This window comes from Macaca nemestrina, chromosome 9 (genome assembly GCF_043159975.1).
Source record: "Macaca nemestrina isolate mMacNem1 chromosome 9, mMacNem.hap1, whole genome shotgun sequence".
NCBI lineage: Eukaryota > Metazoa > Chordata > Mammalia > Primates > Cercopithecidae > Macaca > Macaca nemestrina.
In genome coordinates this window covers 83,769,208-83,796,888 of record NC_092133.1, presented here as the reverse complement: position 1 = coordinate 83,796,888, position 27,681 = coordinate 83,769,208, and the positions used below count along the sequence as shown (strand labels likewise).

The following is a 27,681-nucleotide window of genomic DNA, read 5'->3' as shown; positions in this document are numbered from 1 at the left end:
GTGAAGTGTGGGGTGGGGCATTGTGTGCCACATGCCTGGGCTCTCACCTGGGCCAGTGGGCTTCAGTCTGTAGGTGACTACAGAAGGAGGAGGAGCTCCGTCTGTTCTCTCTTCAGGCAGTTGTTGTGTCTCTCAGTGCTTGTTGGGTTCAAAACCTATTAAATAAGTCGACTGGTCTCCACCCTCCCAGACAAGTCAGCTCAGGGGAGGTGGCAGGGTGCGGGCCTTGGCCCGCAGCCACGGCCGGGGCCGGGGCCAGGGCCGGCTGTGAGGTGGGCAGGCGAGCAGCAGACAAGACCGTCTCTGCAAGTGCAGCATAACCTCGGCCTAGGATAGCAGGAGTGCGTGGCCAAAGCTGTGAGCAGGGGCACAGGTGGTGGCAGACAGTAGAGGCGCCTTATGGGGAACATACTGACCTGTTGTGTGCGCCCCAGTGACCCTGAGTTTGACCAGCAACAGGGGTCTGTGTGTCCCTCTGAATCTGAGATCTATGAGGCAGGAGCTGGGGACAGGATGGCAGGAGCTGGGAACAGAATGGCAGGAGCTGGGGACAGGATGGCAGGAGATGGGGCCGGGATGGCAGGGGCACCCATGGCTGCTGCTGTGCAGCCTGCTGAGGTGACTGTTGAAGTTGGTGAGGACCTCCACATGCACCACATCCATGACCGGGAGATGCCTGAAGGTAAGGAGGTGACGGGTGCCATCTGCCTTCTGCTTGCCTCTGGCTGCTGCTGTCCCCAAGGTCCCCTGGGAGGCATCGCCCACTTCGAGCTCCTTTCTGTCTGTAGCCAGCTTTTCTGGGAGCTGACCAGGAACAAGAGCTGGCTCTGCCTTGCATTCCCACCCCTTAGTCTTTCCCCACCAAGTCCAGCAGTTTCTTTTCGCCTCCCCTCCCAATCGCTCAGTTCTTGCTCTCTCATCTTTCTCCCAGGCTGCCATGGGACCATTTATTTATGGCTCTTCTTGTCGAATAAGCAGCAGTCGAATACATGAGTTGATCAATTTTTACAAATGATTACATCTTTTTTTTTCTTTTCTCCCTCTATACATATAGCTTTGGAGTTTAACCCTTCTGCCAATCCAGAGGCAAGCACAATATTCCAGAGGAACTCTCAAACAGATGGTGAGACAATATTGTCTGTAGCTCTATTTATTATCCTGTGGGACTTTGCTGAGGCTTCTTTGGACTATTCTCTTCCTTTTCTCAATAAAAACTCAAATATCCCAACTTTCCAGTACCCATCTTATTTTTTCTTTGTACCTATCCAGATGGTACCTAAGTGAAGGAACCAGGTAAGTGCCTAATTGTTTCCTTTGTTAAAGTAGCCAAATCTCAGGACAGTTCATATTCAGATATTTGGGGATTTCTTATTTAAAATCAGAATGGAGGTTGCCATGGGAAAGGCTGTATGGTATTCTTAATGGGCTGCTGTAAGTCACCTTGATAGAAGCTGCTTAGTTTCTTCTAACTGTAATTTGAACACAGAAGGGGGGAAAAAAAAGAGAGTGCTTAAAATAATTGTGAAAGGTGCAGAATGTCACGACCAGGGAGGCAGAAAAATGGCTGTGTGTGTGTGGGGGGGTAGGGTTTGTCAAAGAAGTTTGCCCATGAGGCTCTGATGACTTTAAAATTCTTACTTTAACACAAAATGTGTCTCCAGATTTTTTCTGGTGACTTAACAGATTTTATTTACCTCCTTTTTCTGAAAGATAGGTGAAGTTCATGGTCAAAACTTTCAAAAGACATGAAACATCAATGTAGACTTTTAATGTGTAATATAAAAATTGCAGGTTAAAATCTCCGACCTTCCCTGTAAGAGTGTTTGTTGCTGAGGCTCCCACTTTGTCCTTTCCCCTCCTGACAATAGCATCCTGTTCAAAGATAAGAAAATTGGAGTTTTGGCCAGGCATGGTGGCTCATGCCTGTAATCCCAGCACTTTAGGAGGCCGAGGCAGGTGGATCACCTGAGGTCAGGAGTTCGAGACCAGCCTGGCCAACATGGTGAAACCCCATGTCTACTAAAAAAATACAAAAATTAGCTGGGCGTGGTGGCGCATGCTTGTAGTTCCAGCTACTCTTGAGACTGAGGCAGGAGAATTGCATGAACCCGGGAGGCAGAGGTTGCAGTGAGCAGAGATCACCCCAGTGCACTCCAGCCTGGGTGACAGAGGAAGACCCTGTCTCACAAAAAAAAAAAAAAAAAAAAAAAAAGAAAGAAAGAAAGAAAAAAAGAAAGAAAGTTGGATTTTTTCAGTCTCTACACTGCTGGGAGAGGCAGGGGATGGGTGGTGGTAGAAAAGAGAAAACGGTTGATTTGCCTCTAAAATTTTGCGAAGAGATGAATCTAAGTAAAAGTAATTCTGGGTAGTAATATAGTTCTTGAATAAAAACTAAAATTTTCATGGAAAACATTGCATCACAGCGAAATTAAATCCAGTTGGTTTATTGGTTTCATTTAAATGCCAGAGATTTCATTCCTGTAGAGGAAATGTCTTGTAGCTCTTCTATTTAAACTTTGGTTGGGCTCTTAATTTTTTAAGAAGTAGGATAATTAAGACTCATGATGAGTGTGACTTTGTAACTTGGAAGTACTATCCTCACTTTTCAAGATATTTAAGGATTGCTTTAGAATAAACAAATATATTATGTGAATTAATTGATTATACCTTTATACACAAAGTGTGTAAGTACTTGTGTAAACTTACACTCTGCTCGCTGATGTAAGGAAACCTCTGAGTGATGTTACACACCAGTTAGTAGCTGGGTAGTGTCGGATGAGAGCCCCAAAATGGCTCTTTATTGTCATTCTTTAGGATTACAACACAGTTTATGTATGTCTCACTTGGCCCTTTCCATACAAATAAGGCCTGTGTATATTCTCCCTATGTATTGCTAATGAAGAAATGAAGACTTAGAGATATCACATGACTGTGGAAGACAGCTACTCAACAGAACTAAGGTTCTATGTCCTCAGAATGATGTGGAAGTGACAGATATGCTGAATTTACTTTTAAAAAAATTTTAAAACTCTAGAATACATCTTATACTTTGCCTATAAAATAGACCTGTCTTTTAAAACTTACTGCCATCTTGATTTATTTTATGCAAAGTTGATTTTACACAACTCAAAGCCAACATTTACCTCTTTTTCTTCTTCTTCTTCTTTTTTTTTTTTTTTTTTGAATAAAGGTGGGTGTCACTATGTTACTCATTCTGGCTTCAAATTCCTGACCTGGGTTCAAGTGATTTTCCCATCTCAGCCTTCTGAGTAGCTGGGACTACAAGCATGTGCCATCTTGCCTGGCTCTATCTTATGTCCATACATTCATTTCAACGGATAAGAATAAAAGTAAAAGTAGTGAAATAGCCTAAATGCAGCAGTTGAGTAAACAACTTGATAAATTTTAATAAATGATTACATCTTTTTTCTTTTCTCCCTCTATACATATAGCTTTGGATTTTAACCCTTCTGCCAATCCGGAGGCAACCACAATATTCCAGAGGAACTCTCAGACAGATGGTGAGACAACATTGTTTTTTCCACCAAGAGAAAGAGTAAAAACTCTTGTTTGATCAGGTGTATTATAGGAAGTATTTAGAAAAACTCATATTGGTTTAAATTTTTCAACTTTTCACATATTCGCTTGTCTTATTTTAACATGTGATATATTTTCCTTTAGTTATCTTGTTAGTGAAAACATCTAAACTTTTTGTTTATACATTTTTGCCATCTTTTTATCAACACAATTTGTCATGTGATGGAGGAGTCATGGATTTCTCTTTATTCATAATTCTTGGCCCCTTTTCCTTTGCTCCAAAGAGTACATTTTAAAGACGAATGATAGAACTTAGGCTTCAGCTTGGTTTTCTTTTAAACAAATTACAAACATAGTTGTTATTATCAGGAATTGAATCTGTGATTTGGGTCTGCTCTCACACAGTCCTCTGACCACATTCATTTACCACATCCAAGTTTATGCTACTCAAAACTTTTAAGTTATTAACTCTTTCATTTGATGTAATGTCAATTTAAACATGCCCTACTCCTGCTTATTTTCCTTAAAGTTATCGTTAAATCCTCATGTATTTGCTAAAAAGCCATGCACAAGCAAGTTTTCCAGTTGACTTAAACAGCAAGAATACAAGTGAGGGTTCTATAATAATATGTGAAGTAATGCAGCACAGTAAAACATGGGAGTTTGTAACCTTTGTTTTTATAGTTTGAGTAGACTTTGCCCATCTTGAGTCAGTTATTTCTGATCAGAATTTGAGTTCATTTTTTACATTACTATAAAGAGATACCTAAGGCTGGGTAATTTATAACAAGAAGAGGTTTAATTGGCTCATAGATCTTCAGGCTGTACAAACATGGCTTCAACATCTGCTTCTGGAGAGGGCCTCAGCAAGCTTACAATCATGATAGAAGGCAAAGGGGAAGCAGGTTTTTCCACATGGTAAAGAGGGAGGAGAGAGGGGAAGGGGGAAGGTACCACACTCTTTTTTTTTTTGAAATGGAGTCTTGCTCTGTTGCCCAGGCTGGAGTGCAATGGAGCAATCTTGGCTCACTACAACCTCCACCTCCCAGGTTCAAGCAATTCTCTGGCCTCAGCCTCCCGAGTAGTTGGGACTATAGGCAGGCACCATAACACCTGGCTAATTTTTGTATTTTTGGTATAGACGGGGTTTCACCATGGTGGCCAGGCTGGTCTCAAACTCCTGACCTCAGGTGATCTGCCCACTTCAACTGCCCAAAGTGCTGGGATTACAGGCTTGAGCCACTGCACCTGGCCAGTACCACACTCTTTTAAACTACCATAATGAGAATTTGCTTATTACCATGAGGGTGGGACCAAGCCATTCATTGGGAATCCCCCACCATTACCCAAACACCTCCCACTAGGCCCTGTCTCCAACATTAAGGGTCACATGTTAATATGAGGTTTGGAGGGGGAACATATCCAACACATATCAGAATTGTATTTCCCAGCTCCTTCCAGAGCCATTGGCTTCTCTCACCTAGAGAGCATGGAAGCGGTAAAAGAAAAGCTATTCCATGTCCCTCACTCTTCAGTGGTAGGAACTTTTGCCTACAAGGCCCTTCCAGCATCAAAGGCAGAGGCAGTGTAGGAAACAAAGCATGGCCCAAGTCCCTCTTAAGGCTTTTATTATTCTGGCCTTTTTTTAGAAAAACAAAAATGATTTTTCTGTGCTGCAGACACTATGTCCAATTAGGTTTGTATACTCATTTTACAATTAAAATTTACGAAAGGCTCTGTGGCTTACACCTGTAATCCCTGCTCTTTGGAAGGCCGAGATGGGTGGATCATGAGGTTAGGAGATCAAGACCATCCTGGCTAATGTAGTGTAACCTCCTCTCTGCTAAAAATACAAAAAAAAAAAAAAAAAAATTTTTTTTTTTTTTTTTTTTTTTTTTTTTTGAGACGGAGTCTTGCTGTGTCCCCCAGGCTGGAGTGCAGTGGCGCGATCTCGGCTCACTGCAAGCTCCGCCTCCCAGATTCACGCCATTCTCCTGCCTCAGCCTCCTGAGTAGCTGGGACTACAGGCGCCCACTACCGCGCCGGGCTAATTTTTTGTATTTTTAGTAGAGACGGTGTTTCACCGTGGTCTCGATCTCCTGACCTTGTGATCCGCCCGCCTCGGCCTCCCAAAGTGCTAGGATTACAGGCGTGAGCCACCGCGCCCGGCCAAAAAAAAAAAAAAAAAATTAGCTAGGCGTGGTGGCACGTGCCTGTAGTCCCAGCTTGTCAGGAGACTGAGGCTGGAGAATCGCTTGAACCCGGGAGTCAGAGAGGTTGCAGTGAGCTGAGATCCCACCACTGCACTCCAGCCTAGGTTACACAGCGAGACTCCATCTGAAAAAAAAAAAAAAAATTAGGAATAATTACTTTCGAGTTGTGTAAAGACCCCTTTTTGTTTTGTTTTTAGTGGCACATTAGTAAATAACCACTAAGTGTGGTTCAAGATGCTTACAGGGATTCTGTTGCATCTAGAGATAGGTGCCTGGTCAGGAAGTAGTTCTTAGAGCTGTTAGCTCTTAGCTTCTGATAATTAAAGTAAGCTATGTGTAAATACAGAATGAGAGAATACTAATGGATCATAGCTTATATATGCAACAGTTAAACTTTTTTATTAGCTAAGATTTTCATCTGGCCTAAATTTTTTGCCCTTTTCTTTTGTACATGAGGATTCCTTCACTTGCATGTAATAGAAACAAAAGGTAACGTAGATGAAAAGCTAAGTTTTTAGATTTGACTTTATGACATTAATCGTGCCAGATAATTTAAATTACAAATTATTGAAAATAGTTTTTTTAAATGTAATTTTGCCTCATTTTACATAGGAGTAATCACTAAGATGTTAACAACTACTTTTATTTTATGGTATTTGTATCAGAAGTGACCAGTTTTTTTTTTTAATTCTTAGTTGTAGAAATAAGAAGAAGCAATTGTACAAACCATGTAAGTAAACAGTCAAATAGTTAAGAAATGGATAGTTTGACATAAAAGTTGTCTCTCTTGATTTCTTTACATTACAATGTGGACCCAGTGGTGGTAGCGTGAACCTCTTTTTGTTGATTTTGTAAATCTCTTCTGTTTTCGTAAGTATTAAATTTATCCAGAAAAGTCTTTAGTGTGTCCACCTTTTAAGGATGTCTGATATTTAAGTTACATCTCAATAGTCTGGTTGTGGTAAAAAGATCTGCCTTAAGGCTGGGCATGGTAGCTCACGCCTGTAATCCCAGCACTTTAGGAGGCCAAGGTGGACGGATCATCTGAGGTCAGGAGTTCGAGACAACCGTGACCAACATGGTGAAATTCTGTCTCTACCAAAAATACAAAATTAGCCAGGTGTGGTGGCGCATGCCTGTAATCTCAGCTGCTCAGGAGGCTGATGCAGGAGAATCACTTGAACCTCGGAGGCAGAGGTTGCAGTGAGCCGAGATGGTGCCATTGCGCTCCAGCCTGGGCGAGAGAGTGAAACTCTGTCTCAAAAAAAAAGAAAAACTGCCTTAAATATTTAATCTTATTTTTAATGAAATAAAAATAGAATAAGTTAATGCCAGCACTGTCTACTGATTTTCTATCACAGCAGGTGAAAGCATACCTTCCTCGCTACACCATGATCTTATGTTCCTCCCTCTGTTTCTTCCAATTGTAGCACACTTTTTCATTAAATCAGTAATATTTACATGATTATGACTCTGCAAATATTATTCACTGCTAAGTCATATGGTGTTTTCACTGTGCCTCTGCATTACATGTCCTTCATCCTGTCTCTGAAACAGTTCTGAAATCTGAGCACTTCCGCAATTCTCCTGGATCTTCCCTTTTTTCCTAGCCGATGTTAGTTTATCCATCCAAATATAGTAAGGAGCCTCCGGGTGGTCTGTTTGCTTTCACATCCATTATTTTTCAGCATGAAGTTAGTTTTCTGACTATTTGTTTGCCTATTTTCTAACAGCTGTTTTTCCCCTAAGTATTGTAGCATTTATCACATGCCTTTCAAAGATATTTTCTGTCTGTAAAAACACATTTGTTCCTTTTTTTCTTTGTAGGAGGGCAACTTTCTTTGGCCTTTTGTCATCCTAGTTCAGTATGGAGTGGCTTTCCCTAGATAGGCTCGATGTCTGCTTTTCTGTGCTATCTCCTTAAAGTCTTTTGGGATCTCACATAACTGCTCTCTTGTGTGGGATCGCCTGAGTCCCTGATTCTGTGTTTCCTTCTGTCCAGTAATCCTCTCTAGTTGTACCTGAACACATTTTCCTGGGTGGAGATATTTAGAAAGCTGGCCAGCCTTAAAATCCCTCCTCTTTGAGAGAGAGGACATCTCTAGGTTGAATCTAAATTTTATGGTTCTGAAGACGTTTTGCAGTTGTGCTGTCATTACAGTGTTGTTCTTGAATCTATTGCCAGTGTGTGATACACTATTTACAACCAGGTTTTAGGTATCTGCAGAAGCTTTTTAGGATCTTCTCTATCTCTTAGGTTCTGAAATTTTATAACACCTGGGTGGGAGCAGGGCACAGTGGCTCATGCCCGTAATCCCAGCGCTTTGGGAGGCTGTGGTGGGTGGATCACAAGGACAGGAGTTCGAGACAAGTCTGGCCAATACAGTGAAACCCCATCTCTACTAAAAATACAAAAGCTAACGAGGAGTGGTGGCGTGTGCCTGTAGTCCCAACTGCTTGGGAGACTGAGGCAGGAGAATCACTTGAACCGAGGAGGCGGAGGTTGCAGTGAGCCCAGATTGCTCCACTGCACTCCAGCCTGGACAATAGAGTGAGACTCCATCTCAAAAAAAAAACAAAAAACAGTCACAGCTTGGTGGGGATCTTCTCATTTTATTGAGGCTACTAAACCTGCAGACTATCTCTTCTTGAGAAGTTTTTTATGTTCCGTTACTTTTTTATTGATAGTCTTGTTATTCAGATGCTAGGCTGCTTAGACCAGTATACAGACATTGGTTTTTAATTTTTCCCCTTCTATTTTTTTCAGTTTGTCTTTTTATTCCACTTCTGGGATATTCTGTCATTTTATCCTCTACATTTTTATTGAATTTTATATTTTTGAGAGTATTTTAATATTTTTTTAAAGTTTTGCTCCTGATTTTGACTGGTCTCATGAATTTCTTTTTTCTGTTGTTTTGATCTCTTTTGTTGGAGGCTTCCCTCCAATGTGTGGTGGTCCCTGGTCTGCTTTATTTGGAAGCAGGACTTCTGTTAACTGATAGCGCTCAGTGTGAGGTTTTTCTGGCTCAGAGATACCATGGCCTAAACCTGGGATATATGGTTTGGGATGGGAATTGTGTTGAATTTGTGATTGCTTTTGGCAGTATGGTCCTTCTCACAATATTCATTCTACCGATTCATGAGCATAGGATGTCTTTCCATTTGTTTGTGTCCATGATTTCGTTCAACTATGTTTTGTAGTTCAAAGGGCATATCAAAAAAAAATCCAACCTGGCGCAGTAGCTCCCGCCTGTAATCCCAGCACTTTAGGAGGCCGAGGCGGGTGGATCACGAGGTCAGGAGTTTAAGACCAGCCTGGCCAACATGGTGAAACCCTGTCTCTACTAAAAATACAAAAATTAGCTGGGTATGGTGGTGCATGCCTGTAATCACAGCTACTCAGGAGGCTGAGGCAGGAGAATTGCTTGAACCTGGGAGGTGGAGGTTGCAGTGAGTCAAGATTATACCACTGCACATTCCAGCCTGGGTGACAGAGCAAGACTCCATCTCAAAATAATAATAATATTAATCCACCACGATCAAATGGGTTTCATACCAGGGATGCAGGGATGGATTAACACACACAAGTCAATGAATGTGATACACCACATAAACAGAATTAAAAACAAAAAATCACATGATCGTCTCAATAGACACAGAAAAAGCATTTGACAGAATGCAGCATCCTTCTATGATTAAAACCCTCAGCAAGATCGGCATACAAGGGCCATACCTCAATGTAATAGCCATCTATGACAAACCCACAGCCAACATAATACTGAATGGGGAAAATTTGAAAGCATTCCCCCTGAGAACTGGAACAAGACAAGGATGCCCACTCTCACCATTTATTTTTTTATTTTATTTTATTTTATTTTCAAACATAGACTTTACTAAATGCTGCTCAATCCCCCAGTGAAGATCTTTCATTACAAAACAATTTTCCACACACCTGCAAGTTAAGAGATTGGAATGGTACTCTGATAACAAAAGATGTGAGAAATACTTCACCAAGTAAAAACATAGAAGACCTCTATGTAGTCAACCTTTTCAGAGCTCTACAGAGGAAGCCTACTGCATTTCCTTTAAATAAAGCCAGACAGTGACAACTAGTGCTCTGTATCACCACACTGTGGGACTCAAAGCCTCCATCCCTAGGTCAGGAGGGATTAGGTGAAGGGCAGGTCATGAGGACTGGAAAGGCCCTGCCTTCAGCCTTTGAGAGGAGGAGGAGGAATGAGTTGAGAGGCAAGCTGGGTAATTCACCTGAGCTGCCTCTACCCATCCGTTACCACTCTGGGGAATTGCAGAGGAAGGGGGATATTCATGAGGAACAATCTGAAGAATTTTGGTTTACTTTCCCAGCTTTTATTTATATTTTGTGCTTTAAAAAGCCTGGAGATTTAAGGTTTTGTCTAAATTCCAGAGTACAGTAATATATTTCTTGAGGAAGGGGTTAGGGCAGGTAATTCCCCCCATCACATTTTTCTTGGTTAAAATGTGAAATGACAAAGCACTAAGATATTTCTTACACTCCATGAACTGCCTGAGTGCGGTATCATGTGCACTCTACAGAAAACCGATTGGAGGCTCTTAACTTCCAGAGACGATGTTTAAGATACGGGTTATAAAATGCTGCCCTTCATATGGTACTTCATATTTCTGGGTGAGACATATTTCTGGGTGAGACAAAGAGAAGGGTAAGGATGATACCTTAGTTTTATTTTAGGAAGTATTCTTTTTCCTAGGATGTAACTAAGGTTTGCAGCAGTCACTCTCACCACTTCTATTCAACATAGTACTGGAAGGTCTAGCCAGAGCAATCACACAAGAGAAAGCAATAAAAGGCATCCAGATCGGTAAAGAGGAAGTCAAACTGTTGCTGTTTGCTGATGATATGATCATATACCTGGGAAACCCTAAAGACTCTTCCCAAAAGCTCCTAGAACTGATAAATGAATTCAGGAAAGTTTCAGGAGACAAAATTAATGTACACAAATCAGTAGCTGTGTTATACCCCACCAGCAACCAAGCTTAGAATCAAACCAAAAACTCAACCCCTTTTATGATAGCTGCAAAAATAAAATAAAATAAAATACTTAGGAATAGACCTAACCACGGAGGTGAAAGACCTCTATAAGGAAGACAACATTAGTATTTTTAATGGGTTAAAATGAGAGGCAGCAGGTACAGTGGAAGAAATCAGTGGGTGGGCCTCGGCGTCCAACAGGTACTGGACCTTTGATGGTAAGGCTTTTTTTTTTTTTTTTTTTTTTGGCTTACTAAGTTACTAGGTACTATTATTTTCTAGTTTTTGTCACTAAACCTTAAAACTACTAAGTAACCGCTTCATTTATTGTTGAAGAGCATAAAATTTCATACTCTAATTTATGCTGACTGATGTTAGATTATTTGTTTCTATTTTGTGACTACCTTAAATAATACCTATAAATAATAAACTGTTAGTAATGTTTTTGCTGTAATTGAATGTAGTAAGATTTATCTTCCAAATGATAACCGAATTGTCAAACACTTGTCAGAGTTTTGGATTTACTCAGAATTCTATGCTTAGCAGCTGGACGTAGGAAGAGTAGGGCCCTCCCTTACTCTTATGGAGAGGCATACTTTCTCGTGAGGGGAATACTCTGCAAGAATTGGTATCTTGTTAGCAGTGGTGACTTCAACTAACTAGTGCACAAAAAAACATGTATTGGTGTGGCTGCCAACAAAGAGATCCAAGAGGGTAGATGGAGTCGAGCTTGCTGAAACAAGGAAAGAGAAAAGCAGTATTCTAGGCAGAGAGCAGGGGTAGAGCAGGAAAATGGCTAAGTGCAGGTCAGATGATTTATAGAATGAAATTAATCAAGTTTTGAAATGAATGGAAAATATTCTCTGAGAGTCTTGTTTGAGTCATGTCATGGCAGTCTTATTTAAACATGAAGTGAAAGTTAGCTTTTTAAGTTGTCATGTGTTTTCAGGGTGTGAGAGAATATTTAAGTGATACTCTTTTTATCCTCCACATAAGAAAATAGGACTAGAGAAACCTATGGCTTCCTCGCTTGTTGGTGGCCTAGCAGCCCTGGCACACAGAGCCTCTGAATCTGAAACACTTGTTTTGTCCCAATATCACCTGAAATAATACATTTAGGATGAGTAATTTAGTAAATGCATTAGTCTTGTATTCACTGCAATAAAACGCTCTTGTACCAGTATTATTTAATGCATTACATTTTATCATAGTAAATAAATCATAGAAATAGAAATTCTCAGCTGCTTTATATTGCTGTAGAAAAAAACAATGAAATCTTATTTTAAACTTTTCTCATGATTTTTAAAGGGAATTCATAAAATCCTTGTTAGGTTTGATGGCAGGTACCATATGAAGGGCAGCATTTTATAACCCGTATCTTAAACATCGTCTCTGGAAGTTAAGAGCCTCCAATGGGTTTTCTGTAGAGTGCACATGATACCGCACTCAGGCAGTTCATGGAGTGTAAGAAATATCTTAGTGCTTTGTCATTTCACATTTTAACCAAGAAAAAAAATACACTTTGATAAGTTTAGCTTATACTTCCCTTCCCCTTCAGGTATCTACTGTGCGTTTCAGTCAACAATACAGCTCATGTTCGACAATATTCCTTGATGACAGCACAGCCAGCCAGCCTTATCTTACAATGACAATAATATCGTGAGTACAACTATACTGCCAAGGGATGGATTCCTTTATTCTAAAATTATTTCAGCCATTTGGTTGTCCTCTTCCACAATCAGTTTAAGAAATTAGAATCAACTATATATTGATATCCAGATTCTAAATATTAAGTATTAATTTCTCTTTTAATCTTAGACGTTGTGGTGGAAGGAAAAAATCAGTTAGCAGAGAAGCAATCCCAGAAACAGTGTATCTTTTTGATGCCTTTATGCCCTTAGACAATGTTGAGCACAGTGAGAAGGATAGGTTCCCTTTATTGAATGTTTTTTGTTAAAACTTAGTGTTTCAATGCATTATAGGCCTAAATCAGTGTGTACTACTTTGGACATTAGCCTGGGAAGAAGGAACAGCTTTTCCTCTTCTGGCACCACAGTGTATCTGCATTTGAATTTCTCCCATTGTGCATGAGCACCTCGTGGGCCACAAAGATGCGCTTTGAGAGCACCCTGAGTTGAAGTTTATTTTAAAAGGAACAACCAACACCAGCACCAGCTACATAGGGGCTGTCCAGTGTACATTATTATCATCTCCTTGGGATAGGAGTGTTGATTTTCAGAACACAGTTTGGAAAGTGCTAATTTATTAGAACAGAGTTTGGAAAGTGCTGATTTAGATTATTAATGTCTTTAATTTTACTTTTCATTCTGTAAACATAACTAGCTTATAAACAATTTTGTTTCAAATGCACTAGCCTTTTTAGCGAATTCAATTGTCAGTAACTTTTACTGCAATTAAAAATGGCAAGTTTACACTCATAATAATGTCACTTTTCTCCCTCCATTTCAACAATAGTTGTGATGAAATTGTGTTTCCGCAAAAACTGGACTCAAACTCTGTCTCAAGTCCTGAGCTTTGGGACCTATTGAGTAATCACTAAATGTCTGTAGTCAGCCGAGTCTCTTAAATCTTTGAGCACACATACACCAAAACTGCTTTACCTAGAGTCCCTGGCTTCTTTTGAGTTCAAAAGATTTTGATGTGTTAGCATACAATTCAAAAGTAGCTTTGAAGATTAATCTTGCTCAAATTTCATGCTTTTTTTCTCATTATTCTACTTTGTAGAAGTCTACTTTTGAAATTAAGTAACTTTTAATTTGCCATCAGCAAGTCTGAGAAATAATCATTTGGTATATTCACTATTGGTGAAATAAAGGTTTATTGAGCAAATTAATAGGGCAAATTGGCTTCAAGAAAAGATTTTGAAAAATGTTTATCACAAGTCAGTAGTGCAGTGTTGTCAGTGGGATAGGTGGAACTCACTGAGATCACTTATGCAAGGTTTTTTTTTTTTTTTTTTTTTTTTTCCAAAATACAGGTCTGCAAACACACGTATCTTCCCATCTTCACTTTCCCTCTATCTCTAGGACTGAGAAGGCTTTTAGGAAAATAGGGATGGATGTGAGGCATCTTTATGTGAAGAAAGGCATCCCAGAAGATTCTGATTTTCACCCCAGCTCTATCATTCCAAACTTTGCTGCACGTTGAAATCACCTGGGAAACTTTTACCAACGACCTTGATGCCCAAACTCATACCCAACACTAATTAAATTAAAATGTCTCATGTTGAAGATGAAGCCGTTATTAGAGCTTCTCAGGTGATTTCAATGTGCAGCAAAGTTTGAGAGCCACGGCTTCATTTGAGTTTAGGACGAGAAACTGCTCCTATTTGGTGGGATTTTGGGCAAGTCAGTTTTAAGGTTTGTTTCCCTGATTTGTGAAATGAGTGTTGAATTAAAGGTCATGTAAGGTCATTGGTCCTTTCCAGCATGTAACTTTAAATTCCATGATTGTGAAATTATTTCAGGGATAAAAACTACTTGAAGCACTGTAGACATATCCATCTTACATGCTAATGTTTCAGGCGTTTTAACAAGTGCTAATATTGTGTAGACCTATTAACTAAAATTGAGATTTTCCTTCCCTCAGTTGTTTTGAGCCTCATTCTACAAAATTAGCTGGGTGCGGTTGCGCATTGCTGTAATCCCAAATACTCGGGAGGCTGAGGCAGGAGAATTGCTTGAACCCAGGAGGAAGAGGTTGTGGTGAGCCGAGATCATCACCATTGCACTCCAGCCTGGGCAACAAGAGCAAGACTCTATCTCAAAAAAAAAAAAAATTACCTAGGCATAGTGGTACAAACCTGTAATCCCAGCTACTTGGGAGGCTGAGGCATGAGAATCACTTGAACCTGGGAGGTGGAGGTTGTGGTGAGCCAAGATCGCACCACTGCACTCGAGTCTGAGCAACAGAGCGAGACTCTAAGTCAAAAAATAAATAAATACATAAAATAAATCACATGGGATGAAAGGCTTTGCGGGTAGAAGAGCATATAACAGGGAAATCTGTTATTATTTATATATTATAATCGTTAACAGAAACGCGTCTTCTAACAGCATATTGCCTCGCATTTTGGTTCTCATATTTTTGCAAAAACCCAAGAAATGAAACAAAGTGCCCTTATGGTGCTGTTCTGAACTAGAAGATTTGAATTTCAGGGCCGCTAGGAGAGTTTCCTCTGCCCCCATTTTAAAAAGTGTCTTCAGGCCTAACAAATGATAATATCTATTGTTATGAATTGTTTTTCCTTCCACAGAGTGACTTTGGAGATACATCATGATATCACGCAAAGGTGAGCTTTTTAGAAACCTGTCTTGTTATTCCAGCTAATTACTTTGCAAGATACCAAGCTCAGTGTTAGGTCACAGCTCTAGACATCATAAGCTGTATTGTGCCTGCTAAAATATTGAAGCAAATTATTTGTGTTTTCTTTGTTCCTTAAGACTCTCTTAATTTTTAAATGATTGAGAATCTCAAAGAGTATGTGTTTATATTGATTATATTGATATTTACTGTGGTAGAAATATAACATTGAGTTTTTTTTCAAAATCTATTTTTAGTTTAGATTTCACAGCCTTACCACTGTTGATATTATGAGCTAGATAACGCTTTGTTGTGAGGACTGTCCTGTGCATTGCAGAGAGTTTGGCAGCTTTCATGGCCACTACCAACTAGATGTCAGTAGTAACCCATGGCCCAGGTTGTAACAACAGAAAATATTCCTAGAGAACAATATTGTTAACAGAAGTTTTTCATCGAAAAAGTAACTTTTCTACAACAAAAAGTGGAGTAAAAAGTGTGTCATGTATTTATATTATTTAAAGTCTCATGTTGACCTTCATAGGAGACAACTGGATTCTCTAGATCTTTCTTTGTAATTTGCTCTAAAGAAGCAATAAGAGACCGGGCGGGGTGGCTCAGGCCTGTAATCCCAGCACTTTGGGAGGCTAACGTGGGTGGATCGCAAGGTCAGGAAATCGAGACCATCCCGGCTAACACTGTGAAACCTGTCTCTACTAAAAATACAAAAACTTAGCTGGGCATGGTGGCACGTGCCTGTAGTCCCAGCTACTCTGGAGGCTGAGGCAGGAGAACCACTTGAATCAGGGAGACGGAGGGTGCAGTGAGCCGAGATCACGCCACTGCATTCCAGCTTGGGTGACAGAGCAAGACTCCATCTCCAAAAAAATAAATAAATAAATAAATAAATAAATAAATAAATAAATAAAAAGTAATAAGACTGCTGGGTGCGGTGGTTCACACCTGTAATCCCAGCACTTTGGGAGGCTGAGGTGGGCAGATCACTGGAGGTCAGGAGTTTGAGACCAGTCCGATCAACATGGTGAAACCCGCCTCCACTGAAAGTACAAAAAATAGCTGGGCACAGTGGTGCATGCCTGTAGTCCCAGCTACTTGGGTGGCTGAGGTAGGAGAATCCCATGAACCCAGGAGGCGGAGTTTGCGATGAGCTGAGATCTCACCATTGCAGCCCAGTCCGGGTGACAGAGGGAGACTCCGTCTCAAAAAAAGAAAATAAGAAGCAATAAAGTGACTTAACCTCATGCAAATATGTAGTTGGTAAAAGGGGTATTTTTAAAGTTTTCAGACAGTTGTGGGTATTCTTTAATACTAAATCAAAACTTCACAGGTGCTAGTTTCTTAAATTAGTCATGGTGGCATTTTCCATATTAATAAATTTATTCCATCAGTACTCATTGATCTTTCTTGCACAGTAAATGGATCTTTTGCCCCATACTTGCATTTATAATATTATGCATTAATTACTTGGCATATATTGGTTTATGTTTTATTGTGTCAAAAATCACTTTTAATTTAACCACCAATCTTTAAAACACTTTTAAGAATTGAAAAGCTGTCAAGCCTACAGTAGAAGGAACAAGTTTTTCTTTTCTTTCCTTTTTCATTTTTTTTTTTTTAAATTATACTTTAAGTTCTAGGGTACATGTGCACAGTGTGCGGGTTTGTTACATATGTATACATGTGCCATGTTGGTGTGCTGCACCCATTGACTCATCATTTACATTAGGTATATCTCCTAATGCTATCCCTCCCCCCTCCCCCCACCCCACAATAGGCCCCAGAGTGTGATGTTCCCTTTCCGTGTCCAAGTGATCTCATTGTTCAATTCCCACCTATGAGTGAGAACATGCAGTGTTTGGTTTGCTGTTCTTGCCATAGTTTGCTGAGAATGATGGTTTCCAGCTGCATCCATGTCCCTACAAAGGACACAAACTCATTCTTTTTTCTGTCTGCATAGTATTCCATGGTGTATATGTGCCACATTTTCTTAATCCAGTCTGTCACTGATGGACATTTGGGTTGATTCCAAGTCTTTGCTATTATGAATAGTGCCGCAATAAACATATGTGTGCATGTGTCTTTATAGCAGCAAGATTTATAATCCTTTGGGTATATACCCAGTAATGGGATGGCTGGGTCATATGGTATTTGTAGTTCTAGATCCTTGAGGAATCGCCATACTGTTTTCCACAATGGTTGAACCGGTTTACAATCCCACCAACAGTGTTTCCTGACTTTTTAATGATCACCATTCTAACTGGTATGAGATGGTATCTCATTGTGGTTTTGATTTGCATTCCTCTGATGGCCAGTGATAACGAGCAGTTTTTCATGTGTCTGTTGGCTGTATGAATGTCTTCTTTTGAGAAGTGTCTGTTCATATCCTTTGCCCACTTTTTGATGGGGTTGTTTGTTTTTTTCTTGTAAATTTGTTTGAGTTCTTTGTAGGTTCTGGATATTAGCCCTTTGTCAGATGAGTAGATTGCACAAATTTTCTCCCATTCTGTAGGTTGCCTGTTCACTCTGATGATAGTTTCTTTTGCTGTGCAGATGCTCTTTAGTTTAATTAGATCCCATGTGTCAATTTTGGCTTTTGTTGCCATTGCTTTTGGTGTTTAGACATGAAGTCCTTGTCCATGCCTATGTCCTGAATGATATTACCTAGGTTTTCTTTTAGGGTTTTTATGATTTTAGGTCTAACATTTGAGTCTCTAATCCATCTTGAATTAATTTTCGTATAAGGAGTAAGGAAAGGATCTAGTTTCAGCTTTCTACTTATGGTTAGCCAATTTTCCCAGCACCATTTATTAAATAGGGAATCCTTTCCCCATTTCTTGTTTTTTGTCAGGTTTGTCAAAGATCAGATGGCTGTAGATGTGTGGTGTTATTTCTGAGGGCTCTGTTCTGTTTCATTGGTCTATATCTCTGTTTTGGTACCAGTACCATGCTGTTTTGGTTACTGTACCCTTGTAGTATAGTTTGAAGTCAGGTTGTGTGATGCCTCCAGGTTTGTTCTTTTGGCTTAGGATTGTCTTGGCAATGCGGGGTCTTTTTTGGTTCCATAGGAACTTTAAAGCAGTTTTTTCCAATTCTGTGAAGAAACTCATTGTTAGCTTAATGGGGATGGCATTGAATCTATAAATTACCTTGGGCAGTATGGCCATTTTCATGATATTGATTCTTCCTATCCATGAACAAGATGTGTTCTTCCATTTGTTTGTGCCCTCTTTTATTTCACTGAGCGGTGGTTTGTAGTTCTCCTTGAAGAGGTCCTTTACATCCCTTGTCAGTTGGATTCCTAGGTATTTTATTCTCTTTGAAGCTATTGTGAATGGGAGTTCATGATTTGGCTCTCTGTTTGTCTATTACAGGTGTATAAGAATGCTTGTGATTTTTGCACATTGAATTTGTATCCTGAGACTTTACTGAAGGTGTTTATCAGCTTAAGGAGATTTTGGGCTGAGACAATGGGGTTTTCTAAATATACAATCATGTCATCTGCAAACAGGGAAAATTGGACTTCTTCTTTTCCTAACTGAATATGCTTTATTTCTTTGTCTTGCCTTATTGCCCTAACCAGAACTTCCAACACTATGCTGAATAGGAGTGGTGAGAGAGGGCATCCCTGTCTTGTGCCAGTTTTCAAAGGGAATTTTTCCAGTTTTTGCCCATTCAGTATGATATTGGCTGTGGGTTTGTCATAAATAGCTCTTATTATTTTGAGATACATTCCATCAATACCAAATTTATTGAGAGTTATTGAGATAATCATGTGTTTTTTTCTTTGGTTCTGTTTATATGCTGGATTATGTTTATTAATTTCCATATGTTGAACCAGCCTTGCATCCCAGGGATGAAGCCCACTCGATCATGGTGGGTAAGCTTTTTGATGTGCTACTGGATTCGGTTTGCCAGTATTTTATTGAAGATTTTTGCATCGATGTTCATCAGGGATATTGGTCTAAAATTCTCTTTTTTTGTTGTGTCTCTGCCAGGCTTTGGTATCAGGATGATGTCGGCCTCATAAAATGAGTTAGGGAGGATTCCCTCTTTTTCTCTAGATTGGAATAGTTTCAAAAGGAATGGTACCAGCTCCTCCTTGTACCGCTGGTAGAATTTGGCTGTGAATCCATCTGCTCCCAGACTTTTTTTGGTTGGTAGGCTATTAATTATTGCCTCAATTTCAGAGCCTGCTATTGGTCTATTCAGGGATTCAACTTCTTCCTGGTTTAGTCTTGGGAGAGTGTAAGTGTCCAGGAAATTATCCATTTCTTCTAGGCTTTCTAGTTTATTTGCATAGAGGTGTTTATAGTATTCTCTGATGGTAGTTTGTATTTCTGTGGAGCCGGTGGTGATATCCCCTTTATCATTTTTTATTGTGTCTATTTGATTCTTCTCTCTTTTCTTCTTTATTAGTCTTGCTAGCAGTCTATCACTTTTGTTGATCTCTTCAAAAAACCAGCTCCTGGATTCATTGATTTTTTGGAGGGTTTTTTGTGTCTCTATCTCCTTCAGTTCTGCTCTGATCTTAGTTATTTCTTGCCTTCTGCTAGCTTTTGAATGTGTTTGCTCTTCCTTCTCTAGTTCTTTTAATTGTGATGTTAGGGTGTCAATTTTAGATCTTTCCTGATTTCTCTTGTGGGCATTTAGTGCTATAAAGTTCCCTCTATGCACTGCTTTAAATGTATCCCAGAGATTCTGGTATGTTGTATCTTTGTTCTCATTGGTTTCAAAGAACATATTTATTTCTGCCTTCATTTCGTTATGTACCCAGTAGTCATTCAGGAGCAGGTTGTTCAGTTTCCATGTAGTTGAGTGGTTTTGAGTGAGTTTCTTAGTCGTGAGTTCTAGTTTGATTGCACTGTGGTCTGAGAGACAGTTTGTTATAATTTCTGTTCTTTTACATTTGCTGAGGAGTGCTTTATTTCCAACTATGTGGTCAATTTTGGAATAAGTGTGATGTGGTGCTGAGAAGAATGTATATTCTGTTGATTTGGGGTGGAGAGTTCTATAGATGTCTATTAGGTCTGCTTGGTGCAGAGTTGAGTTCAATTCCTGGGTATCCTTGTTAACTTTCTGTCTCTTTGATCTGTCTAATGTTGACAGTGGGGTGTTAAAGTCTCCCATTATTATTGTATGGGAATCTAAGTCTCTTTGTAAGTCTCTAAGGACTTGCTTTATGAATCTGGGTGCTCCTGTATTGGGTGCATATATATTTAGGATAGTTAGCTCTTCCTGATGAATTGATCCCTTTACCATTATGTAATGGCCTTCTTTGTCTCTTTTGATTTTTGATGGTTTAAAGTCTGTTTTGTCAGTGACTAGGATTGCAACCCCTGCTTTTTTTGTTTGTTTGTTTTCCATTTGCTTGGTAGATCTTCCTCCTTCCTTTTATTTTGAGCCTATGTGTGTCTCTGCACAGGATACGGGTCTCCTGAATACAGCAAACTGATGGGTCTTGACTCTTCATCCAATTTTCCAGTCTGTGTCTTTTAATTGGACCATTTAGTCCATTTACATTTAAGGTTAATATTGTTATGTGTGAACTTGATCCTGTCATTATGATATTAGCTGGTTATTTTGCTCGTTAGTTGATTCAGTTTCTTCCTAGCATCAATGGTCTTTACATTTTGGCATGTTTTTGCAATGGCTGGTATCAGTTGTTCCTTTCTATGTTTAGTGCTTCCTTCAGGATCTCCGGTAGGGCAGGCCTGGTGGTGAGAAAATACCTAAGCATTTGCTTGTCTGTAAACGATTTTATTTCTCCCTCACTGATGAAACTTAGTTTGGCTGGATATGAAATTCTGGATTGAAAATTCTTTTCTTTAAGAATGTTGTATATTGGCCCCCACTGTCTTCTGGCTTGGAGAGTTTCTGCCGAGACATCTGCTGTTAGTCTGATGAGCTTCCCTTTGTGGGTAACCCGACCTTTCTCTCTGGCTGCCCTTAACATTTTTTCTTCATTTCAATTTTGGTGAATCTGACAATTATGTGTCTTGGAGTTGCTCTTCTTGAGGAGTATCTTTGTGGCGTTCTCTGTATTTCCTGAATTTGAATGTTGGCCTGCCTTTCTAGGTTGGGGAAGTTCTCCTGGATGATATCCTGCAGAGTGTTTTCCAACTTGGTTCCATTTTGCTGTCACTTTCAGGCACACCAATCAGATGTAGATTTGGTCTTTTCACATAATGCCACATTTCTTGGAGGCTTTATTTCTTTTTACTCGTTTTTCTCTACACTTTTCTTCTTCCTTCATTTCATTCATTTGATCTTCAATCACTGATACTCTTTCTTCCAATTGATTGAGTTGGTTACTTAAGCTTGTGCATTTGTCATGTAGTTCTCGTGTCATGGTTTTCACCTCTATCAGTTCGTTTATGGTCTTCTCTGCATTGATTATTGTAGTTTTCCATTTTTCCATTCTTTTTTCAAGGTTTTTAGTTTCTTTGCACGGGGTACGTAGTTCCTCCTTTAGCTCTGAAAAGTTTGATCAACTGAAGCCTTCTTCTCTCAACTCGTCAAAGTCATTCTCCATCCAGCTTTGTTCCGTTGCTGGCGATGAGCTGCCTTCCTTTGGAGGGGGAGATGCACTCTGATTTTTTTGAATTTCCAGCTTTTCTGCACTGCTTTTTCCCCATCTTTGTGGTTTTATCTGCCTTTGGTCTTTGTTGATGGTGACGTACCTGGGAGTTTTGGTGTGGGTGTCCTTTCTATTTGTTAGTTTTCCTTCTAACAGTAAGGACCCTCAGCTGCAGGTCTGTTGAAGTTTGCTTGAGGTCCACTCCAGACCCTGTTTGCCTGGGTATCAGCAGCGGAGGTTGCAGAAGATAGAATATTGCTGAACAGCGAGTGTGGCTGTCTGATTCTTGCTCTGGAAGCTTTGTCTCAGAGGTGTGCCCAGACGTGTGAGGTGTGACATGTTGGTCTGCACTTTAGTGGGTGATGTCTCCAGTTAGGCTAGTCAGGGGTCAGGGGCCCACTTGAGCAGGCAGTCTGTCCATTCTCAGATTTCAACCTCTGTGCTGGGAGAACCACTGCTGTCTTCAAAGCTGTCAGACAGAGACATTTACATCTGCAGAGGTTTCTACTGCTTTTATTTAGCTATTCCCTGTCCCCAGAGGTGGAGTCTACAGAGCCAGGCAGGCCTCCTTGAGCTGTGGTGGGCTCCACCCAATTCGAGCTTCCAGGAGGCTTTGTTTACCTACTTAAGCCTCAGCAATGGTGGGTGCCCCTCCCCCAGCCTCACTGCCGCCTTGCAGTTAGATCTCAGACTGCTGTGCTAGCAATGAGGGAGGCTCCGTGGGCATGGGACCCTCCAGGCCAGGTGTGGGATATAATCTCCTGGTGTTCCGTTTGCTAAGACCCTTGGTAGAGCGCAGTATTAGGGTGGGAGTTACCCAATTTTCTAGGTGTTGTGTGTCTCAATTTCCCTTGGCTAGGAAAAGGAATTCCCTTCCCCTTTGCGCTTCCCAGGTGAGGCGATGCCTCACCCTGCTTCAGCTCTTGCTGGCTGGGCTGCACCCGCGGACCAGCATCAACTGTCTGACATGCCCCAGTGAGATGAACCCAGTACCTCAGTTGAAAATACAGAAATCACCTGCCTTCTGTGTCACTCACACTAGGAGCTGGAGGCTGGAGTTGTTCCTATTGGGCCATCTTGGGTGCCCCCCCCTTCTTATTTTTTTTTTTTTCTGAGATGGAGTCTTGCTCTGTCGCCCAGGCTGGAGTGCAGTGGCACGATCTCGGCTCACTGCACCCTCCATCTCCCTGATTCGAGTGGTTCTCCTCTCTCAGCCTCCAGAGTAGCTGGGACTATAGGGATATGCCACCACACCCGGCTAATTTTTTGTATTTTTAGTGGAGATGGGGTTTCACTGTGTTAGCCAGGATGGTCTCGATCTCCTGAACTTTTGATCTGCCCATCTCAGACTCCCAAAGTGCTGGGATTACAGGCATGAGCCAACATGCCCGGCAGAAGGAACAAGTTTTTCAAAGTCCTCAGGAAAGCCTAAATTTTATCATTGGGAACAAATACTTATTTTCCTTGAAGTGACAACCTCTCACTTCATTTATTTTTGAGAATGAAAGTTGTACTTTTTTTTTAGACTGAGTCTCACTCTGTCACTTGGCTGGAGTGCATTGGCATCATCTCAGCTCAAGCAATCCTCTCACATCGGACTCCCCTGTAGCTGGGACCACAGATGTGTGACACCACACCAGGCTAATTCTTTTTTGCATTTTTGGTAGTGACAGGGTTTTGTTATGTTGCCTAGGCTGGTCTCAAACTCCTGCAGGAGCTCAAGCCATCTGCCTGCTTTCACTTCCCAAAGTGCTGGGATTTTACAGGAGTGAGCCACTACGCTGACCCAGTTGTACTTTTAAATAAAAATGATGTTCTGTGAAAAAAGTGATTGTTCAGTTCACAATTAAATAACTAATTCTTTAAAAAAAAAAAAAAAAACAGAACTGTACTGCAGTCAGCAGAAACGCTTCTTATTAATTTTCCACTTATTCAGAATATTAAAGAGACATGTCAAAGTTTAAAAACAACATTAATTTTTACTGCTTCATTAAAGACATTCTTAAGTAATTCAGTCTGTCTTTTTTATGGTAGGGGACAGTAAAGAATAGAATGACTACTAATGTAATTGGTACCACTGCCTTGATTTATGCTGAGAAACCAGCAGTTTACCCACTTTTGCTTTTATACAATCATGGCAAATGTCAACAAAAAAGCAGGCAATGACTTTGTATTCCTTTTACAGATTTTTAAATTTTTTATTCAGCTTTCTCAGGTATGTGTTGGCCAGGCACAGTGGCTCAGGTAATCCCAGCACTTTGGGAGGCTGAGGTGAGCAGATCACCTGAGGTCAGGAGTTCAAGACCAGCCTGGCCAACATGGTGAAACCACATGTCTACTGAAAATACAAAAATTAGCCAGGCGTGGGGGCAGGTGCCTGTGATCCCAGCTACTCAGGAGGCTGAGGTAGGAGAATCACTTGAACCTGGGAGGCAGAGGTTGCCATAAGCCGAGATCACGCCATTGCACTCCAGCCTGGGCAACAAGAGTGAAACTCGGTCTCAAACAAACAAAAACCAAACAAACAGTGTTGACCTCTTTAGCCCTTCTGGAAAGGGTCTTGGGGATCCCGAGAGGTCCACAGAGCTCATCTGGGGAACCACTGGTTTATCATGTAGGCACAATGCATTAGTTTTACAAAATTTAAAGTTCATCAAAGACTGGCCTCTTAAAAAGGCAGATGAGTTTTTAATTCAAACAACAGAAAATACATAAATACATCATGAGAATATACTACACAGAACTAAAGAGAAAGGAAGCTCGGAAATCTGCATCACGTTTACATTTATTAAAGTTCATCACTACTGCTTTGTAAAACATTCTTGTGTTTCAGTGTGTGGTGTGGTTAGAAGAGTGAAAATATATTTGGTTTGTTGCCATTGCCTGTTAGGGAGAGTCAGTACTTATGGGCATTTCTGACTGGTTACATATACAAGACTTCACAGTACAGGACATGAAGTCCTCAGAAAGAAGAAGTCGGGAAACCCTCTGCAAGTCAGGATCCAGGAGAAAAATTTGTAAAAACTGCTTCGGTAAAGTAAACAGCAAAGCACACAGGAGGCAGTATTTTACTAAACATATGTGATACTAATATATTAACAGTTTTTGAAGTAATGCACATTCTTATTTTATAGACATGCAGATGGATCTTTGAGCATATTTGATGAACAGTTATACTCATTTACGGTAAGTGGCGCTTTTATTGAGATTGTATTTTCATCATACACTTGTATCTGTTTCATGCTGAAGTCAAAGGCATCTTTTTTTAAATCTTCCCCATTTCATGTTGTATTTAGTCATCTTAAGTGTCGTAAAAAGAATGTGCTGGAATAGGAACTGATCTACAGCTCTGTTTAGTTAGTGAGCTAGTGTGAGTAAATATACTATCCAAATAACAGAAAATGTATTTTTTTTTTTTTTTAAATTTTTGAGACAGAGTCTCTTTCTGTAGCCCAGGATGGAGTGCAATCACACAATCTTGGCTCACTGCAGGCTCTGTCTCCCAGGTCCCTGTTCAAGCAATTCTCCTGCCTCAGCCTCCCGAGTAGCTGGGATTACAGGCATGCGCCACCGTGCCCAGCTAATTATTTTTTTCTTTTTTTTTTAGTAAAGACAGGGTTTCACCATGTTGGCCAGGATAGTCTTGAACTCCTGACCTCGTGATCCACCCACCTCGGCCGCCTTAAGTGCTGGGATTACAGGTGTGAGCCACTGTGCCTGGCACAGAAAATGTATCTTTTTAAAAGGTAATTGTGAGCTGTCTATAGGACCCTGCAAGTCATTACCCAATTCTCGAAGCCATTCCTTCTTCTGTTCCACACAGGTTTCCACCATGCACATTACCCAGACAAGAAGTGAAGGTGGGAGTTTTAGTAAGGATTCCTCCTCCATTCCATCGACTCCCAGCACCAGCCAGGAGGACCTTCAGATCAATGTTCCTCCCACTGCTGACACACCCACGCCCGTTCGCAAGCAGTCCAAGCGCTGGCCCAAGCTGTTTACATCTGAGAAAGGGAGTGACCCAGACAAAGAGAAGAAAGCCCTGGAGAGCCATGCTGACACCATCGGGAGTGGCAGAGCCATCCCCATTAAACAGGGCATGCTCTTAAAGCTAAGTGGGAAATGGCTGAAGAAATGGAAAAAGAAATATGCCACCCTCTGTGACAATGGCATGCTCACCTATTATTCAAGCTTAGGTGATTATATGAAGAATATTCACAAAAAAGAGATTGACCTTCGAACATGTACCATCGAAGTCCCAGGAAAGAGGCCACCCCTAGCCACACTGGCCTGTGCACCCATTTCCAGCTCTAAAGGCAATGGCCTATTCAAGGACATGAACAGTCTATGTACCTCAGCCAATTCAGACACCGGACTGGGTGACTCCATATGCTCCAGCCCCAATATCTCCAGCACCACCAGCCCCAAGCTCAACCCACCCCCCTCTTCTCATGCCAACAAAAAGAAACACCAAAGGAAGAAATGCACCAACAACTTAAAAGACAATGGCCTGTCTGGCACTGCTGAAAAACAAGCAGAAAACTTTATCATTGTGTCCCTCACTGGCCAAACGTGGCACTTTGAAGCCACGTCATATGAGGAGCGGGATGCCTGGGTCCAAGCCATCGAGAGCCAGATCGTGGCCGGCCTGCAGTCATGCTAGAGCAGCAAAAGCAAGTTCCGGCTACTTTAGACTAGCACAATGTTATTTACTAATAATCTTGATCCTTAGCTACATTTCTCTGCAATAAATTTGCTATGATGCCATGATGGGGATCAGCAAGCTACGTTTTCCAAGTTCCTTCTAGTGGGATCCTGCTAGGTTCTGCTATTGGGTGGTACTAGAGAAACATAGAAAGGCAAGAGAATGGAAAAATAGATCTCCTTTTCCTGTTTATTTGCTGTCCTTGCCGATGTTCTCCCAAGAACATCTCCTTGCCGTAGGAGCAGTAATTGTTTCAGTTTACCAGTTTTTTCAGAGCCCCAGAAAGTGCCTCTTCTGAGGTAACAGCAGCAGTTGGAACATATCTCTCCCTCAGAGATCTAGTCTCAGCCCAGGAAGGCTTTTACTCTGAGCTTTAATTGTAATAACTCCAATCTCTTCCCTTCATTCATTTAAGCTTCTGAGGAGGCCCCTATGTGGCCAGGAGATGGTGGTGATGGCTGCATCTTGCAGTCATTTTCTTTGCTTTCTACAGTGTTGTTACTTGTTTCTCCTATTTCCTATGTGGTCAATGTTTTAATATTAACTCATAGTCATAGTGTAGTATTAGTACTTTATGTGAAATGACATGTTTTTTATAATGTAGCCACGGCCTACCAATAGCATATTTTCTTTTAGATTTGGTAATATATATTTTGCTTCAGTGACTTTATATCGTTATTTGTTGCCCATATTACTTTTTCATATACAAAACATCCAATATTACCTGGTCCCATCATTTCTTCTGATATCCATTGTCCTGTGATTTCTCCTGGAAAGTGAATTGTTTATCCATCCATTTCAGTCTCTGAAGTCATACAGGTCTATCTATGTAGAACTCCTGTGCTGCAATTTATTCCCTGTGTGAAACTGGGCAATTCATTAATCTGGGAATATGTTTCTTCATATGCAAATCAGAGGTAACACTTACCTCACAACATTGTTTAGAGCATTAAAAGAAATATCGTATGATGTCTTTCACACAGAATTTCCCTGGGTGTGAATTGAACAATGTCAGTTTTTCTCCCATTTAATGTGAAAACTGACTATATAAATAAACATATTGTAGAGGAAACACAGGCTCAGATAGGATATAAATTGCCCGTATCTCAAAATTAGTAAGTGATGGAGCTAGAATACAAACAAGATCTGCTTATTTACAAAAATCAATAATTTTTCCTCTGAAACAAGTCACTATATGCCTTTGGTTTTTAAGTGAAATGCACTCAACTTCACATTTTAAAATATGCCACAAATGTACCCATAAAGTAAGTGAACATGA

At 40.5% G+C, this 27,681-nt stretch overlaps 1 protein-coding gene across 1 annotated transcript; it reads left to right on the top strand.

Moving 5' to 3' along the window:
• The first annotated feature begins 15 nt into the window (after positions 1-15).
• On the top strand, positions 16-27,681 carry LOC105486700 (arf-GAP with GTPase, ANK repeat and PH domain-containing protein 5-like). Its single transcript, XM_011749729.2, has 8 exons — positions 16-682; positions 1,055-1,123; positions 3,453-3,521; positions 6,446-6,480; positions 12,338-12,438; positions 15,056-15,091; positions 24,832-24,883; positions 25,521-27,681. Exons 1-8 carry the CDS (start codon positions 400-402, stop codon positions 26,358-26,360), a joined length of 1,485 nt encoding a protein of 494 aa, XP_011748031.3. The 5' UTR covers positions 16-399; the 3' UTR covers positions 26,361-27,681.

What these genes read in the sequence shown, in the direction of transcription:
- LOC105486700 (XM_011749729.2), top strand. Translation starts at nt 400, where the DNA reads ATGGGGAACATACTGACCTGTTGTGTGCGCCCCAGTGACCCTGAGTTT. An exon ending in TGACCGGGAGATGCCTGAAG is followed by an intron (nt 683 to 1,054) that starts GTAAGGAGGTGA and finishes CTATACATATAG; the next exon opens with CTTTGGAGTTTAACCCTTCT. An exon ending in CATCATGATATCACGCAAAG is followed by an intron (nt 15,092 to 24,831) that starts GTGAGCTTTTTA and finishes CTTATTTTATAG; the next exon opens with ACATGCAGATGGATCTTTGA.